This window comes from Poecilia formosa, unplaced genomic scaffold (genome assembly GCF_000485575.1).
Source record: "Poecilia formosa unplaced genomic scaffold, Poecilia_formosa-5.1.2 Scaffold146, whole genome shotgun sequence".
Classification (NCBI taxonomy): Eukaryota; Metazoa; Chordata; class Actinopteri; order Cyprinodontiformes; family Poeciliidae; genus Poecilia; species Poecilia formosa.
In genome coordinates, this window is record NW_006800085.1 from 481,881 (window position 1) to 500,563 (window position 18,683).

Sequence of the window (18,683 nt, forward strand, 5' to 3'; positions counted from 1 at the left end):
ATATATTTGCAAAACAAAAACATCCAAATCTCTGAAAGCTGCCACTCGATCTGTGATCGCTTACAGCTTTCCCCCTGCTAAACCTGTACTAATCACATATCAAAGTGGCTTTAATGTAGCAATCCCCCTTAAACATATGCTTCTAATTCCAGCAGGCCCTCTCCTCATAAATCCTTTAAATTTAGGTTCAAAACTAACATAAAAAAAACAGATATTTTTTTGTAACATAGAATGAAAATAGTTACATTTCATAACATGTCAGGAGAAATAATAAGACAGTGGGCCATGGAAGATGTACAAACATGCAGTGTGAAATATATCATTGGAGTTGATAAGGTAAACATTAGAACTACTTACTGAACAAGCTGAAACAAACATCACTCCCAACCAGCATCTTCACATTTCATATTTCTAAGTTTATGAGTGTGTTGACATGAGGATATTGAGGAGAGGAAAGTGCAAACACGAAACTAGTGCCACCAGTCTGCTTCAAAGCTTTCTCTATTGTAATCTGATAAAACACTTAACTGCTGTTAAGATCGGTGTGTAAACGGCACATTGGTTTTGGTTTAGTTTAAAAAAAACTTTAGATGATTAAAACAACTGGCATTTTATACAACAGTGAAACAACTGAATGAAATACTTGAACTGTTAATCAAAAATAAAGAACATTACTTTCAATAGATAGCAATAGTAATTTTTATTCCCTTGTTGCGGGATGTCATTTAAGCACCAGTTAAAGCTTTCACAAAACATACAACAGGTGAGGAAGGTTTCTCCGAATATTTTTGACTAGGTGATGGTTTGAATCCTCTTTTCTTTGGCAGAGATTTTTCACAGCCTATGGCTTTTCCACTCTGCTGTTGGCGGACAGCAGAAATCCTTGAAGAATGTGCAAATTGTTCAGTGTGTGAGGGTGTATTTTTGCAGCCGTTTCTGGTAACCTGTGCAGACTTGTTACATTGACACATCAGTGCTTGGTTGTCAACCAAACAGCAGCAACAGGATGATGCACGCTGAGTTCACAATTATCAGTGGCACTGTAAAAAGAAAAGACAGGAAAAAAAGTTAGGAGAAAATGATTAATCTTACATCACTACAAGTCATTAGTAAATATTTAATTGAAGCCAAGTATCACACTTCAGCTCATAAAAAAGAATAAGAGTTTTCACTTTTTTATTTCACACACACAGGCATTTCAATCAGTGTTCTCTGTGGCATATTTTTGATAGTAGGGAATATAAGGACAACAAAGCAAGACTTCACCAATACTATAATAAATACAACTGTCAATATTAATTGTTTTCTCAGATTAGATTAGTCATTTACATGAACATTGTAGTAGCTAGAATTAATTTTGTAACCAAAAAAGCACAGCTGCCAGTTACATAGGCACAATGCTAAATCATATGTTCAATCGACATGTGATGCATAGTGAATGCAAACAGAAAAATAATTTTGGCACATCTAGAACTCCATAAAATTCAACAAAAGGTGTCACTGGATATTATAGTAGTCCTAATTTTTTCCCCTTAAAAATAAAATATATATTTTTTGCTGCACTAATTTGTTTTATAAGTAAAGCAATATTTTATTTTTGTGTTTAAGTGTTGATAACTCCAATTAATCAACCTTTTTTTCCCCCAAAGACTGAAAATAATAATAAAAAGCATTTCTTTTGAATAAATTACATATTTTCGAAGTTTTCCTAATTGCTGAGATGCCCTTATTTCGTATTGAATTAAAATGTTTGCTTCATGCTGCTTACGTCTCACCTCTCATGACGGTCCGAACTGAACGAATGAGATTCAGTATCTGAGCTTTGACTCCTGGGTCATCCCCAAAGCCTCCAACTCCCTGATCAACACCCCAACCGACTGCACACACAAACACACACACACACACACACACACACATTAAGCAGAAAGAGTACAAGTCAGGAAACAGAATTGAGCAAATAAATATATAAAGCCAAGTTTCCAAATGTTAGAATTCCAGCTCATTCATTTATCTACAGTTTGTGTGATGATGATGACCACCAGACTGTTAACATGCACTAATAAGGGCATTCGCTTTACTACAAGCAGCTACTTACTTTTGCTGAGAAATCTCTCTTCGTGTAACACGGCGATAGCATTGGTGCACAGAATAGCGGTCTGGATGAGTGTGTACAGCGTAAACGCCATGCTGGCAAAAGATGTTTTATCTCCTCCCTCGTTGCTGTCGTCGTCCTCCGCAACCAGAAGAGTAACAGCCGTAAAAAAGCAGCGAACGTCGTGCAAACGGCGCGAGTTGTAGTTTATAGTTGTTGTTCAATGTCTCGCTATAATGCCGTTACAAAGTGACAGTGTTCAATCGATAGTCAGCTTATCTTCTTCTTTCTGCTAAAACATAACTGATTTGAGCCTGAATTTAACCAAAAACCTTTAGAGAGTTGAAACTTTAACATCAATGGGTTTTCCAACAAAATAATCCCAAACACTATGCAAACTGGTTATGGAACTAAAATGTAGGCCGACATTAAAACTATTACTCAAACCTTATTGAAAATTTATGGATAAAATTAAAAAGCTTTAAATAATATTGAAGTTCTCCAGTAAGATTAAGAATTATGTCACGTTATGTTATGAATGATGACAACAAAACTGTTTTGATGGATCTTTCCAGAAGACTGTTCACCTAACAAAATGGACACTGTTAATTGTAATTGTGGTTTTTTTTGCTTCGTTTTTTTGGTCATGGAGATTACATGTCTTCAAAAATTGCAAAAATAAGTTCTTCTCAACTTTTTTTTTAATTGCAAATTTCACAATTCAACTGTTTTTTTTTTTTTTGTATAGACATTTTTTATTTACACATAGTAGAGAAACTACAGGAACATTTTGAAATACATCTGCATTAACAGGATATAATAACATATCAGTAGATAACAACTTCATCCATTCATTCTATAAACCAGGTGAGGGAGATGTCATTTGTAATTTTTTTTGTTTTTGTTTTTTTTTGACGTACACTTAAACACACCATCTTAATAATCATTGTTATTGAGTCTCTTACAACTTCTTTAAAATCTATAATAATATTTTCACAACAGGGGTCTCAGGATTTTATTTTCAAATTATAAATAAATAAACACATAAAAAGACTGTAAGATTCAATACTCTCATGTGTGATGATTTATACAGTTAGGTGAAGTAATTTACAAATAGATACACAACAAGAATGAACTGCAGTCTTCTCCTTGCTGGCCATACATTAAGCAGGTGCTTGGAGAGGGCCTTAAAATTGCCTGATCAGCATCCATTAGCTGATGGTAGCATTAATACTTTTACTTAAAGTTCTTGTGGAGGTAAAAATCTGAATTGGTGCCTTTCAGCTGCTATAAACTCATACAGAATAAATATGAGAGTGAATGAAATATGTTTTTTAGGGTAACTTTGCATATAAATAAAATATGTACTAACAGATGTGATACATTGAATACTGACACGGGAGTTACATCTGCAGATTCTTTTTTTTTGTACATTACAGAAATGATGGTGACTGTACATTTTCAGCATGTAAACCCTTTTTTGTGAATTCAAAATGTGATTTTTTTGTTTTGTTCTTTTGTTGGTTCTCCATCTTCCTTAGACATCAGTCAGAGCTTGCATCACATGTGATTGCTGATAATTGGTAACAATGATGATCTGTGTACAAAAGGACTGTTCCTACATCAGTATGCCAAGAAGAATCTCTTTGGGCCCAAATGCTGATACTTAAGGGGGACTTTTCTTTCAGGCTCTCTGGTTGGCGATGCCAATGCCACAGCAGTCCAGTGCATTCGACCAACAGCAGTGAGAGTCACAAGTGACCCCTGTCTTTCAGCATTTTCTCTCCACCTCTACATCCTTCATCCAGGTTCTTGCTTTGGTCCCGGTTGAATAGAGCTTGAAATCTTGCAATAGCAAAATGCCAAGAATGATCCCGTTGATCCAGATGTTTTCAGTTCAGTTAATTTGGGAGTGTGAGTGGAGAAAGTTGACCAAGAGAAGATGAAACAGTTGGTAAACTTTTACCAACATGCTGGTACAAAAGCAGCATGAAGTCATCCAAATGAGTTCAGAAGAATTGAAGGAATGAGTCAAACAGTTGCTGTCCTTGGAAATCCAAGAAATGTGTAAATATATATATATATATAATTGCATTGGAATTCCTTAATGTTGGTGTTTTGTTCATTTACAGTATACCTCCTTTTATGTCAGTACAGTATGTGCCTTTTATGAAAAAATTATGCGACTTTCACAAGTCCAAGCAGCTTCGTCCTGTTGAGCGAAATGATTCACCCTGTAAATGAAGCAATTTGTAATTTAATTAATTATCAAATTCAATATAAATTTACACATTAGTTCTATATTTTCAAATGCTGATGTGGAAAAACCAAAGGCTAATTTGTTGGGTGTTAGTAATGTATCACCATTTTGAAGCTAATTGTAAAACCTTATAGTATATTGCATTGATATTTATAACCATTTACTTTTTCAAACTTAGATGTGTTGGGATTTTATGTTGGGATGATTGTGAAGTGGAAGAAAAAGCATAAGATTTCAGAAATATTTGATTATGTTGCTTGTGCATAGTTTATGAGATGTTTCCATGGCTTACATGGATGAAGGTAAACACAGGGCAAGACTGAAAAAAATAACAGTTTGTGGCAAAATACTATCAAGTCATACATACAGTAGATGCTACAATGTAATGGTTCAGATGAAATCACATTTATGAATTAGAATGGTCAAGTCAGAATTTAAACCTAATTCAAACAGAAAAGCCATTTGAGAATTTTAGTGTATTGTTGTGCAAACTTGGTAGGGATATTAACACAAAACACTAGGAAATATAGCTGCAGCAAAAGGCTACAAACTACTGGAATCAGAAGGGCTGAACTATAACGGAAGCCACATTTTCAGAAGATTTTATAAATACATTTTCAAAACCACTTGTCATTTTCCTTTAACTTCACAATTCTGTAATATTCCATGCCTGTCCATCACAAACACTTTCAGTAAAATACACTGGGACTGTTGTTGTGTGAAAAAGATAAATCGGCTTAAATACTTTTTCAAATAAATAATTGGTGACTGAGTTTAACAAAAATTGGATGTTAGTCTATGCTAATCATTTGATCCAATTCATGAAGTTAATTCAGTAATGATACCTTTTCAGCTACTTGCCAAGATGAGGGCTGATCTTTTCTTTTCTGATGATGTTGGTGTAGGGAATCTAAAAGACAAACAAAGAATCAATTAATAAAATGCATTTAAACCCGGCACAATGTCTGTAAATTTATTCTTTATCTCATTCTGACATTAGTTTTAAAATTTAAATTGGCAAGTAATGGTAAAACGTAAAAGGGTTTTGAATTTCAACATACACTACATAAATTATACATTTCTGAAGTTCATTTAAATGTCTGTGTGAAATTAATGTGTCATTACTCTCAGACTGATCCATCTGCTGCTTCTAGAGACATTTGTCAGTTACTGTGCATACTTGCTCTTTAGCGCACACAAGCACTCGCAAATGAGCATAAAATCTGTTGTCTGTGTTTGCGTTTTCTGCTTTTATAGTCACACAGATATAGTTTGCTCGTGTGTGTGTGTGTGTGTGTGTGTGTGTGTGTGTGCACATGTGTGAGGGCTGTGGTGTGCATGCACGGTTTGCCGTCACAGGCGTACGAGCGAACACAGTTGAGTCGTGTGTCAGAAAACAAAAGACAAACAGCATCTGTCAGCCGATCTGCCAGCTGCTCCTGTGATTGATGTCAACGGAAACAATCAGACGACTGCAGAGGAACTTCTCACCCATGAAAGACGAACTGCGTGATTGGTTTTGTCTTTTGCTGGACAAATAAACAACAAAACTAGTGTTGATTTGAGTCCTGGTTTATTATAATTTGATTTCTGATTCGGTTTCACCATGACTTTAGATTTCCCTTCTGTACTAGAGTGTACTGAAGCTTTCCTGGAAATTCGTCTTAATATTTTTAAAAGTATTCAGTGTGTTTTTAACTCATTGATTTATTAGCCATTCAAAGTCTGTTCCTTATTAGTGTTCAGTATCTAATGCATCAGCATGTAATGTACCGGGGAGTTACGGATTCTCACCATCTGTAACTGTTGGACCATTTCTTCTCTGTAGGCGAGCTCTCGTTTCATCTGATCTTGAAAATTATCTGAAAAAGTTGGTGTAAAACATTTATCATTTTGCAGAAAATTACTTCATTGCAACAAATGAAATTAGGTTGTATCAGATGATGTATAAATATGGAATTTTAAAAGGTGCAACAAAATGATAGCAAGAATAAGAAAAGTAGAAGAGACATTTATAAGGGGGCTAAAGTAGACAAATGATAAAACATAGTCTTGGAGTGAAAACTAGATAAACATTTAGATTAATATAATGATTTAAAATAAAAAGACTTACGAAAGACAGGAAATGGGGAAGTTCCTTTTAGGGCATGAAACTCCTGCTCCAGTCTCCTCCTGAAGTCAATCTGCTCCAGGAGAACTTTCTGAAGTTCTTCTACATAAAGACAAAAAACGTGGGAAGACATGAAACTTTTCTTAAGATAACTGGGAGAAATGATTAGAATGCCTACGTAATTAGATCGCTAAAATGTTGTCCAACAGATTTATGAATCAAAGAACCTCTACCTTTCTCCATATTCTCAACATCCTTCTTTAGTGTGACAGGAGAGGTTGCGCCTCTGCTCTGATCCCCTAAAAACAAAAAAAAAGATTGATTCAAAAAACAGGTTACATAACTCCAAGTTTTCAGTAATTAAAAACTTGTGGAAACGATTCTCACAAATACTGGACATTTTTATTGACATGTATAGGTGATTTTGAGATAAACATCCACAGACCATTATTTTAGACTAGATCAGTCACTACAGAGAGAAGGAGAAGGATGGTCCAAGGAAGAGAAACCAGTTGAGTCTGATATTTAATTTTACTTGAAGATGCAGCAACATAACAGCTTTTGAAGAACATGAAACAAGAAAGTTCTATTTTTTTTAACAATATAAGACGATAATATTTGGGAAGATTCAAAAATGTTTCAATCTTATGAAACATTTGACAAAATACCTTATGAAAGGTCTTTTGTATTTTTGACCTTCTTGCCATTTTTTTCACTCGTTTTCTAAAGTGCTGTAGTTCATCTTCTGGCCTCTGGGTGCCAGTGTAAGTTTAAAATGATAATAATATAAAGAAGACCAAGGGGAAAAAATAGACACGTGCCAAAGTGTTGGTAACCAGGGAAAAGATGTATAAACACGCTTAAACTAAATTCTTATTTTAGGCACTAGCATGAAACAAAATATGTAAAAAATAAAATAAAATAAATAAAAAAATACATGTTGGGAAAATGGATTTATTTTAACTTGATCACAAATGGCAAACTTCTTGTTACTCCTGCTGCCAAGATGTGACATAACATTACATAAGGTTGGTGCATACAAAGGGAGTGGGATCTTTTACATTTACAATCTGTAAAAACTCTTCAGAGTCCTGCGTCAAAGAGATAATATGATACCATGAACTGTAAGAGGGTTCTCAGGGCCATTGGGAGATGACAGTTTTTCTACCATACTCAACAGTTAGAAAGAAGACTTGGCAACCCACTGGTTTCTATTCTTTGCTGTAGCACATTTTGGGTATTTATTTTGGAACCTCTCTTTCCTGCTCAGTCTACATATTTGATTTAAATATGATTCCTTGTTGGTTAAAAAAAGCCTCCCATTTTTTAACCCTGTGGAAACCAAAATTTAGTAAAAGAAAATCATTCAAAAAGCTTTCCTTGCATAAGGGGCTTGTTAAGAATACCATTGCTTGTGTTTCTGGTGACGTTTTATTTAGTTTTTTTTTTTTCTCCCACCACTTAATAAATGTACTTCAATTAAAGATCTGATTTTTTTTTTTCAGCTGGTGATTATGTTGCTCCAATTATTTGTGAGCTCTATATGATGGGTGCCAAAAATCTAATTTGTTCATCTTTTTGTCTTCTTCTTGTTTCAAATTTTATTTACATGGAGTAAACTGAATTTTCGAGATGGGAATAGAGTGTGGAAATGGTGCTAAAAATAGCAGCAAAAGTGCTGACAACTGTTGCAACATCATGTCAGGATAGTCAACAAATAATTCTATCCCAGGAGTCTGCAACCTATGGCTCTTTCGGCCCTCTACATTGATGCATTCTAAATTTAGCCAAATTTGACAGAGCTGAGAAATTCTGCTGCGTGAAATTAATAAGAAATATATTACAGCATTATTAGCATACAAATCAGTTTTAATTATTTTGCTGAGCTGTTTAATATGTTGTCATTGGGTTGCATTCAATGTGCCTTTTAAATATTTACAGAAATATGGACAATCCTTTTTGTAGTAAACAATTATTTCTCTAAAAATCTAAAAAGTATAGTTCCTAAAATGCACCATAGAAGAACCACTGTTTATACAGCTGTAGTATTTTTGTTAAAGGGTCATCTAGATTCTATGATTCTGCAGGAATTTTATTTTTTGGGACGAAGGGAAAAAATTAGTTTTCAAATAGAACAGTGCTGCTGACCCCTTCTCCAAAGAACACTGAAATATTTTCAACTGAATGTTCACCAAACTTATTATTATTATTATTTTTTTAAATGAATCTACTCTACTTTATGATTTTTTGTGACTCTGTACTAAGCAACTCCATCACATGCTGTTTGAATTTGTCTATATTGTCATGCATGTATGCATATGTGACAATGAGGCATTTTCTGGCTTAAATGAAGCAATCCCATCCCCTCAACATGTATATTCTCTTCCAGTCCTTTCGAGTCCTGGCTCCTTCAGCCTCCCCATGTTTCCTCCTCTTTCTCCCATTTAGAGCTCTCCTCCACTCCTCTCCTCTTCTCTTCTCTTCTCTTCTCTCCTCTCCTCGCCTCTCTCTGTCTCATTTGACAAGCAAATTTGCAGACAGTGCCCGAGGATAACAACCTCGTTTGACAGTCAATTAACCGTGAATAGTCAAAGCCAAGGCGGTTTGCATTACATAAATGGAAAATTAGATTATTTTTTCTCCCTAGAAACAGAGGGAGAGTGTAAAGACAGTGGAGGAGGGAGGGCGATGGTGGGACTCGGAGGAATCAGGCCTTCTAATCACGTAGAGCTTCCCACCGCCCAGGGAGACATTTGGCAATCAGGGGAAAGGTGGTCTCATTTAATTTGTTTCGTGTAATTTTTTGAAATACATTATACATTATGCGCGGGGATCATTACGATGTCTGCATGTGCAGGGGGGAGGGAGGGAGAGTAGATATAAATGTTGGCACAGATGTCATAAAGCACTTTTAATGTCTTCCTGACAGATATAAAAAGGCAATAAGCTGTGATCTTTTTCAAACGGGAAGGGCTGTTTTGCGCTGAGAAAGGGGAAAAAAGGCAATTATGCCGGCGAAGATATGGGCCTTGGATGGAGATTGCCGGCGCGCTGCTTATCTCTGAGCTGATGTTTTCTTGTTGAACTGTAACAGCCCCCCTAAGAGTAACATTGCAGGCGACAGAGAGCTGCCGCGGCAGAGCGGCGACAGGAGCAGCTCTCTGCTGTTTTCTCATTTCTGTGTGTATTTATATAAATCCCTTAACTCCACATCTGAATACAGAGGAGCTTTCCCCTCACTGCGTTAAGCATCCTGAGTGCCATTTGTGACAGAATAGAAAAAAACAAACAAAACTGTAATGTTTGAACATCAAGTCCCAGTTTTACCATGTGAGAAATTTAATCAGCATTATCAGTTTTATGCATACCTTTATTTCCTCATTAAATACCTTGTCATTGTTTCCTCGTGGGTTGGGTGATGATTTCAGATTTAGGGTGCAATATAAGGAACCAAATATGAATTAAACTAAAATGCTATTCATTTGTTTTCAATCTGACAGCAGCTGCTCTTTATCGCTTTAGCTTGTTTGATCATACCTGTGCACTCTCTCCAGTAGTCAGGTGCTGAGGTTTCACTCTCAGGCACAAAGAAACTTCTCTGCTCTTTGTTTTCATCTGGGAGAAAATGACAGAGAAAGACAGAAAATGGGAGATTCAGTAAGGCCCATTGGTTGAGCTGGTTATCCGGACACATGGAGATAACTAAGTGCGCCCACGGAGTGAGGTTTTCGGTGTCGGGAAAAGACACAGAGGACATTTTCTTCAGAAAAAAGGGTCATCCTGTGAGATGAGTTTAACAAAATGAAACCTCACAAGGATGGTAGCCTTGCAGGGACACATGGACACTATAAAACCACTGAGTCAGACAAGAAATGAAACAAAAGGCAATTAATTCAATTGATTCCAGCATCTGATCAGAATGGATTAGTTGAAAACAGTGCATGGATTTTTTTCTGATGAAGGTGGGAAACATTTGAAGGGATTGGCTGTAGGAGCCTATGACTTCAGCACAGTAGAAGTCACTTCTGGAGTGAGGAGGAGATGTATATCATTGTACAAAGAGATTTTATAGTTATATAATTTGATTTTAAAATTACTTTCATATATCACGTTATTAATCTATTATTTATATATAAGTGCAATCAGTAAGTCAACTAATGTAATAGTTAGTAATTTCTGAAACTTTTGATCTAACTTTTTTGTCACTGCTGAACTTGACATTTCACCATTTTTCCTGAAGAAAAGCAAATAACCAGCCCATTTAAAACACATTAATCAACAATTAATAAGTTTCTTCTAGAACTGTAAAAAAAAAAAAATTAAAAAAACATTCAACATGTTTGCACTCACCAGAATTGCTTGAATTGTCTTTGGTTGCATATGCAGGCAGTCCTTCATCTCGATTTTTCTGAGCCTGGAAAAAAAAGATAAGAATTTCAACTACATGAACTACACTTTGATTAAAAATTATTATTAATAATAATAATAATTATTATTATTATTTATAAATTCAATTTTCTTGGCCTACTGCAGTTGTAAAGGTTTCTTCTGTTTTGTAGGCAGTTTTCTTTAAAATAAATGTTGGCATTAATTTAAATGATGCTGATTTTGCTTTTTTTTTCTTGAGAAATGTTTGTACTATGCAATATTTACAGTAAATATGTTAGCTGGTTCAAAATTAATATTAGCCAGTCTTGACAACTCTCCCTCTATCTCTCCTTCATCCTGTCAGGGCCTTGGTTAATGTGGGAGTCAGAAGGTTAAAGATTAGAGCTGCCCTAACAGGTTGGGGTGACGGGGGCAGAACAAACACACTGCGTCCATTCAACAATCTACGCCTAGGCCTATTAGCTGAGATCAGAGTGGGGTGACTGTTTCAATTTCTACAGGGAGAAACCAGGCTATCAATCTGCTTATGCAGATCACAGCACTGCCTGACTGCGGCACCATTTAAATAATAATTAGCTAAAGTGGCCTGTGGGGATATTTACGTTTTTGTAAGCTGTGTCCTCTCGGTGGGGCGGGGTGGAGCTGGAGAGAGGCAAGCTGGCGTGTGGAGAGGCAGGTAGGCTGGGCGACTCCTGTACGATGGGATTCGAGGAGGATCCCGGGGAGGTGCTGGGATACATTGCACCACTCCCCCTGTCCTTCCCCCGTTCCTCTCCAGCACTGTCACTCAGAACAGGCAGATACAGGTTGGTCTGAGTCTGTGGCGGTCTATTTGTGAAACTCCCCTCCTCCTCCTCGTCCTCCTGCTTCGAAGACTCCACATCCACTTCACCCTCTTCCTCACTCTCTGCTCCCTCTGCTTCCCCGTCACCTCCGCTTTCACTGCCATAGCTGCAGCTGCTGGTGGGCGACAGCCGCTGGTGTCGGTCCGATCCGGGAACCACGACTCCAAAGTCCTCATCTGTAGCTCCGTTGACTCCTCCGCTGTTGCCGTGGAGCTTGGCGATGCTCTCTGCATCCTTGACAACTGGGCGAAAGGCAGAGCCATAGCTGGGCTTCCTTGTTTGGAGAGCTGGGTTTTCTAGAAGTTTCAGCCATCCCTCTGACGTCACAGGGCGAAGGTCTGGGGTTGCTGTCGTGCACTCGGTGTCAAACAACCCGGATCTTGGTGTGGTGGTCCCATTGCTGGGGGCCATAGCTGCACTGACAGCATTCCCATTGCTGCTTACAGCTCCAGCATCACTAGGGTCTGACAGATCCAAAAAGGCCTGCCTGAGAGATGGGTTTTCAGTCAGGGTGGAAAGGGTGCTGGGCTGAGGCTGAAGGTAGGTAGGGACTGGAATCCCCCCAGCTGCTCTCGGGGGCCAAAACATACAGAAAGGAGGATAGAAAGCGTCTTTGCGGCCAGGCCATAAAAGACCCGAAAGCCCTGGCCCTTTCTGAACAGTTGAAACGTCACTGTCCTCCTTTTTCTGCTGGCAGAGGCCAAACGCAGGGAAGGGGTAAGGGGATGGGAAGAGTGACGTAGGGGGGAACTTCTGCAGCATGCTGAAGCCTTTGCTTGGGACAGGGATGACAGGGTAGTTGCGTGGTGTTTTACGAGGAGAGAGGCTGCCTCCGTCCAGATCATCCTCATCCTCAAAGCGGGCTCTTTTCTGTGCACCCAAGTCAGGTCCTATCATATGAGGCACCACTGAACCTGGGAGACTCTTCATGGGACCCATGGAAGCGCACTGGACAGATGATGGTAGCGCTCTCTTTCGGCTACCTCCATTGAACATGGCTTTGACGTCTTCCCATGCGTAAACCAACTCATCCGGTGGAAGTTTGTCTGTCAGTCTGAGGTGCCTGCGCCAGGAGTTGAAGTTGGCAGCATCAGGCTGGGTGTACTTGGCGTCTGGTGTGCGGTGAGAATGGAAAATGAACTTGTTTGGAGAAAAATACATGTTGCAAAAGGAGCACTTGATGCATTTGGCCCTGGAGCTGTTGTAGCGCGCTGGTATGAAGTTACCCCGGCAACCCCAGGCGCACTCGTGTGTCACGTCGAAGGCAAAGTTGTCAGGCAGTTTAGGGGGCGAGTTTTCTCCCAGGAAGGACTTGCACAGGCGCTCGGCTTCACGCTTGGTGATCATGCCGCACCGGCGTGACGAGATGGGCATGGCACCGGCCCTGCGGAGGATCTCCAGCTGAACTGGAGTGCACTGGACACAGGTGATCCCGAGGGCCACTCGGCGGTTATGAATCTCGTTGTAACTGTAGTTCTTCAAAAGAGTGTTTGAGATCTGCGCCAGACAAAGTCTCTCATTGTTGTCAATGACGAGTGACACAATAGGAACGCCGTACAAGATGACCTGACCCACCTGGTTGGGTTTTAGGGGAGAGGAGGATGAAGGGGAAGGGGAGGATAATGAAGAGGATGAGGAGTGCAGATGGGCAGGCCTGGGTGGAGTGAGAGGCTCCTGTTGATAAGAGCCTGTTGAGTTTGTCATTATTATTTCATTGGGGCTTGAAAGATGAGCCTTATCCATGCTTGGAATAAAATTTTTTGCAGCTGAACCTGTTGGAAAAGGGAAATAAAGAAATGTGATTGTCACGTTATTATATACATATAAATAATCTTGTTAAACTTATGTGCACTGTGTAACTGTTGCCATGCATACATTGGTTTTGATGAGTTTATTAACATGAAAAAAGGTAAGAAGAAAAATGTAGACAGTGTATAACATTAAAATTTTAATGTTTCTGATTTCTCATGTCAAATAAAATATTTTTTTTAAATGTTTTAGAAAATCTTGTGACATAAAAAAATAAATAAATCCCAGTTAATTTCTCTTAATTTTCCTTTGAACTGCAACATATGATTCCAAAAATTGTCACAACAAAGTTTTTTTTTTAAATGCACAAATTTAATTTACAAAACCTTCATATTCAGGATTTAAATTTAATTACTTTATCCACAAATAATTTTTTTACAACTTTATGAAGTTCTACTCATGTGTGTTTTAGCTGTCGATTGAGAAGACAATTAAAAAAGACAAGAAAAACACATATTTCTAAAAAAATAATTTAGAACCTAATTAAATAAATGTGAAACGTTTTTAAAATAAATTCTCTATGTAAAATATACTACTATGTAAAATATAGTGAGAAAACTTAATAGTTCTTTTTTTTTTCTTCCACTCAGTAATTTTTATGACAGAAAAATATATAGAAACTAAAATATGCCTACAGTGCTTCAAGAACACTTCAAAATGATACAATTTTAAGCAGCTTACAATCAGTGTTTTTTTTTGTTTGTTTGTTTTTTTTTCCAGAAATTAAACAACTGATTACATATGAAGTGAGTTTTATTTTTCTGCATCATGATATCTGGTCCTCCTGTTTAATGCTTCCGTTTTTGTTGCTAGTTTAAAAAAAATAATAAAACACCTTCTTAAAAATATGCATGATAATGACAGTAATAAAAGTAAAAGCTCACCATGCCGAAACGGTCAGAAAAATGTCTGCGTTAAAACGGACACATAAAGTTCTTCAGTCCATCATCTGTGAACGTCTCTAATGAGGGACTACTCCAATAAGACTCACTTTATTTGCCAATAATCACCATGCGATGATAAACCTCTCTGTTATTTTATCTTTATTTTTAATTACTTACATAATTTAGGCTACGTGCTGTTCAGTGTTATTTGCTTAATGCTATGTTTAGAGGGCAGATACGAATGTGCCAAAAGCAGTTTTCAGTTTTAGTTCAGTCTGAATTTAAATCCTATCTCAATTTTCAAGCGCTCGTTGGCAAAACAAATTTTATCCTCATTTAGTTGTTTGAATTTAAAACAGACAGCACCTTAAAAAGATTTTTGCTTGCAGTGACTTTAGGAGGCCCGAAAACTATTGGTTTTATAGGGGAAAAAAGAGAACGAAAGAAAAAAAAACCCCTACACTGCAAAGCGCTGGTAACTAACAAGAAAGATACGTAACATCTTAAAATTTAAAGTGACAGCACAGCCCCTTGTTTATGTGAATTAAATTTAAAACCTGGATCATTGATTCGTTAAACTGAATGACCATTGGCCTCCAGCGAGAAAGAAGAAGAAGAAGAAGAAGAAAAAAAAAACTATTACCAAGGAAGTTTTGGACACGAGAACATATAACTTTTTTTTAAAATTATTTTTACAAGACTATTTCATTATTATTTATTATATTGTAATTATTTTCTAACAATACGTCGGATTACAAATACAAACTAATGATTATGACGAACAATTAGTTCACTTTTTAAACATATCCCGCGTGGAAGGCTAGGACTAATCTCTGTAAACTGCTGTTTTATTATTAACAAATAATAATAATAATAATAATAATAATAATAATAATAATAATAATAATAATAATAATAATAATAATAATAATAATTTTGCAAAGTGGTTTAGAAAAGTGATACAAGAACTATATCTTAGGGGATATTTTAGCCTTCAGCTTCAGAGCAGGAGTAAACAAATAAACAATTCTTACCTCTGACTTTTTTGGGGTTTCCCAGTCGCGTCAAGAATAAGTTACCCCGTCACAAATTGGATCGATTTATCCCACGCAGCAGGAAAATTTTCATTTTTTCTCACTCAGGTAATTCCGGGAAGTTCGAGCTGGAAGTACCGTAGTTTTTTTTATTTTTGTTTTCCTTTAACTGTGGCGTTAACCCTCTCGTGAGATGTGAGTAAACTGCGACGCTCGCGCAGGCTTTATCCCTCTTTTCAGCGCTGCCATGCGCCGTCCTAATCTCGCGCTCCTCCTCTCCCTCTCCCTGTGAGTGCCTTCCTCTCTCTCTCTCTCTCTCTCTCTCTCTATCTCTACCTGCCTTGAGCTTGATTGGCGTGCAGCCTTGGCTCAGCCCACCATCCAGGACAGCTTTAGTCACTTTCCTTACCCTCCGCTTCACACGCTTTGCTGCTCTGTCCCACTAAACTGCTTAAATAAAGTCTCTCAACAACCGATAAAATGTTGCAAACGCAAATCTCATCCCCATAAAGAAACCTCTTTAGACTAACCAAACTTAGACTTAAACCCGAATTCATCAATTTACTTGCGTTTGTGTGTGTGTGTGTGTGTGTGTGTGTGTGTGTGTGTGTGTGTGTGATCAACATTGCATAAGAATCAGTATTCCAATTTTACTCTATATGAAGCATAAAATTCCTGATCAAATTGTATGTCAGTGTTGACTATAAGTTGGAATATATATTTTATATAAAGATAATGACTACTAGTCTATGTATGCATTTAAAAATGCATTGTGCACCCTTTTCTACCACTCTTTTCCTTCCACTCAACTTCCCATTATTATGATAGGATACAGCTCTCTGTGAACAGTCATCTTTACCATTTTTTTAAACTTACCCTCCTTGTGAAGGGAATCAATCTATTGGATAACTGACAAGTCAGAAGTCTTTCTGATTCCACATGGCATAGCGTTACATTTCTGTATTAGAAATGTGTTAAATTATCAAATAGAATTATTTTCAATAATATATATATATATATANAAGTGAGTAAGTCAGAAGTAGAGTCATGTTCATTTTAGAGTTTGGTGTAGCTCTAAAACTTGTTGGTCCCCTGAAAACCCCCGTTTAAAAAAAAATATATGTTTTTGAGGAGCTTGTTCAGGTGCCTTTTATAGCACGGTACGCTCCTTCTGAGCTCCTCTTACCTTCAATTACAACAGATGATAGCCCATCGGCTACAGCGTGCTTCCTGCTGCCGCGCATCCCTTGGGACCAACCTGCACATGCAGGGAGAGTCAAGTTTCCAAAAGCCTTCTCAGCGTTGAATGTGGGTATCAGCTGCTCTGACAGACATTATTCTGATCCCCCAGACTGTGTAGCCTATACCTGTCTGTCTGCTGCCTCAGCTTTTATTTCCCCCTCTCTTCTGCTCCTACTTCTGTGGTTGGAATATTGTTTTAGTCCACACTCTGTCTGTGTTTAAAAGCCACATCTCCTTTTGCCACTCTCTGCTTCTGGCTGTCTGGTGCCAGCAGTCTGTTTTGACATCAGTTTACTGGTAATTAATTTGTAACTCTGGCAGAGGCGGATCTAGACTGCATAGGGCCTTGAGCAGAATTTGATTGGGGCGCCTTCCAACTACCATTAGGTGCCACAACTCAGTACTCCTAACTTTGAGGATGAAATGTGTATGTTCAAAGTAGAAAACAATTTTTATTTTTTAGTTCTTGGAAATCCTGTTTTTATCTAAGTGGAGGGTGGAAATGAACATAACACACACTCTTTCCTCTATTGTGCTATTTCCTGCTGTACAAACCTATATTTTAATATCTAGTATATATAAAATAAAATTTTTATATACTAGATATTAAAATATAGGTTTGTTCAGCAGGAAATAGCACAATAGAGGAAAGAGTGTGTGTTATGTTCATTTCCACCCTCCACTTAGATAAAAACAGGATTTCCAAGAACTAAAAAATAAAAATCGTTTTCTACTTTGAACATACACATTTCATCCTCAAAGTTAGGAGTACTGAGTTATGGCACCTAATGGTAGTTGGAAGGCGCCCCAATCAAATTCTGCTCAAGGCCCTATGCAGTCTAGATCCGCCTCTGCCAGAGTTACAAATTAATTACCAGTAAACTGATGTCAAAACAGACTGCTGGCACCAGACAGCCAGAAGCAGAGAGTGGCAAAAGGAGATGTGGCTTTTAAACACAGACAGAGTGTGGACTAAAACAATATTCCAACCACAGAAGTAGGAGCAGAAGAGAGGGGGAAATAAAAGCTGAGGCAGCAGACAGACAGGTATAGGCTACACAGTCTGGGGGATCAGAATAATGTCTGTCAGAGCAGCTGATACCCACATTCAACGCTGAGAAGGCTTTTGGAAACTTGACTCTCCCTGCATGTGCAGGTTGGTCCCAAGGGATGCGCGGCAGCAGGAAGCACGCTGTAGCCGATGGGCTATCATCTGTTGTAATTGAAGGTAAGAGGAGCTCAGAAGGAGCGTACCGTGCTATAAAAGGCACCTGAACAAGCTCCTCAAAAACATTTTTTTTTTAAACGGGGGTTTTCAGGGGACCAACAAGTTTTAGAGCTACACCAAACTCTAAAATGAACATGACTCTACTTCTGACTTACTCACTTCAATGGTGCATGTAGAGGTGTGTTTGAAGGATGACTAAACGTTAAGGCTTCATACAACATGGGTTGTCTTGATAAATCAATAAGATTCTTAAAATTTTCATCATTCAGCACATATGCAGAAACTCTTACGGAAGTTTCATCATGCAAAACTTTCACACATTTTATGTCTGATTGAAGGAATACATTTTCATAAAAGTGTTTTTACTAGCATTTTCCCTTTTTTGCAACAAAAAATTAATTTTTTAGACGTTCAACATTTTTAACTGAAAAAAATATATACCTATTTTTGTCTTTGTATTGTGCGTATTGTTATTATCATTATTCGCGGACTTTAAATTATAAATCCCTGCCTTAGCAGTCAGGGTACATATTTTTGAAACTATCTGTAACTGTCACCTGATATATTTTAACATAAGAGCATCTTGACTCAGATAGCAGCGTCGCTTTTAGTCTCCGCTTTAAATTTGTGCGCGCATGCCCCTGATGCATGAGCGTCGCACCGAGAGAAGCACGAGACCCCATCTGCTCCTTTTCAACCAATTTAGGTTGTCACCGCGCGCGCTTTTGTCTCGCGGACAGACGCCACGGGAGGACACCAAGATGGGAGGGGGGGATGCGCCCACAATAAA

At 37.8% G+C, this 18,683-nt stretch overlaps 2 protein-coding genes across 2 annotated transcripts; both read right to left on the bottom strand.

Annotated features, from left to right (window-relative positions):
• Positions 1–486: 486 nt before the first annotated feature.
• On the bottom strand, positions 487–2,259 carry ier3ip1 (immediate early response 3 interacting protein 1). The gene is made up of 3 exons (XM_007563273.2): positions 2,096–2,259; positions 1,776–1,877; positions 487–1,040 (listed from the first exon to the last, which is right to left on the bottom strand). The coding sequence occupies exons 1-3, from the start codon at positions 2,184–2,186 to the stop codon at positions 985–987; spliced, it is 249 nt and encodes an 82-aa protein (XP_007563335.1). The 5' UTR covers positions 2,187–2,259; the 3' UTR covers positions 487–984.
• Positions 2,260–4,056: 1,797 nt separating this feature from the next.
• skor2 (SKI family transcriptional corepressor 2) lies at positions 4,057–15,948 on the bottom strand. The gene is made up of 9 exons (XM_007563274.2): positions 15,424–15,948; positions 11,454–13,468; positions 10,813–10,876; positions 10,000–10,077; positions 6,696–6,761; positions 6,466–6,564; positions 6,147–6,214; positions 5,198–5,262; positions 4,057–4,326 (listed from the first exon to the last, which is right to left on the bottom strand). The coding sequence occupies exons 2-8, from the start codon at positions 13,437–13,439 to the stop codon at positions 5,206–5,208; spliced, it is 2,418 nt and encodes an 805-aa protein (XP_007563336.1). The 5' UTR covers positions 13,440–13,468; positions 15,424–15,948; the 3' UTR covers positions 4,057–4,326; positions 5,198–5,205.
• Between the last annotated feature and the right edge of the window lie 2,735 nt (positions 15,949–18,683).

What these genes read in the sequence shown, in the direction of transcription:
- ier3ip1 (XM_007563273.2), bottom strand. Translation starts at nt 2,186, where the DNA reads ATGGCGTTTACGCTGTACACACTCATCCAGACCGCTATTCTGTGCACC. An exon ending in AGAGAGATTTCTCAGCAAAA is followed by an intron (nt 1,878 to 2,095) that starts GTAAGTAGCTGC and finishes TTGTGTGTGCAG; the next exon opens with TCGGTTGGGGTGTTGATCAG. An exon ending in AGTTCGGACCGTCATGAGAG is followed by an intron (nt 1,041 to 1,775) that starts GTGAGACGTAAG and finishes TTCTTTTTACAG; the next exon opens with TGCCACTGATAATTGTGAAC.
- skor2 (XM_007563274.2), bottom strand. Translation starts at nt 13,439, where the DNA reads ATGGATAAGGCTCATCTTTCAAGCCCCAATGAAATAATAATGACAAAC. An exon ending in CTACTGGAGAGAGTGCACAG is followed by an intron (nt 6,762 to 9,999) that starts GTATGATCAAAC and finishes TTTTGTTTTTAG; the next exon opens with GGGATCAGAGCAGAGGCGCA. An exon ending in TGGTCCAACAGTTACAGATG is followed by an intron (nt 5,263 to 6,146) that starts GTGAGAATCCGT and finishes TTTGTCTTTTAG; the next exon opens with ATTCCCTACACCAACATCAT.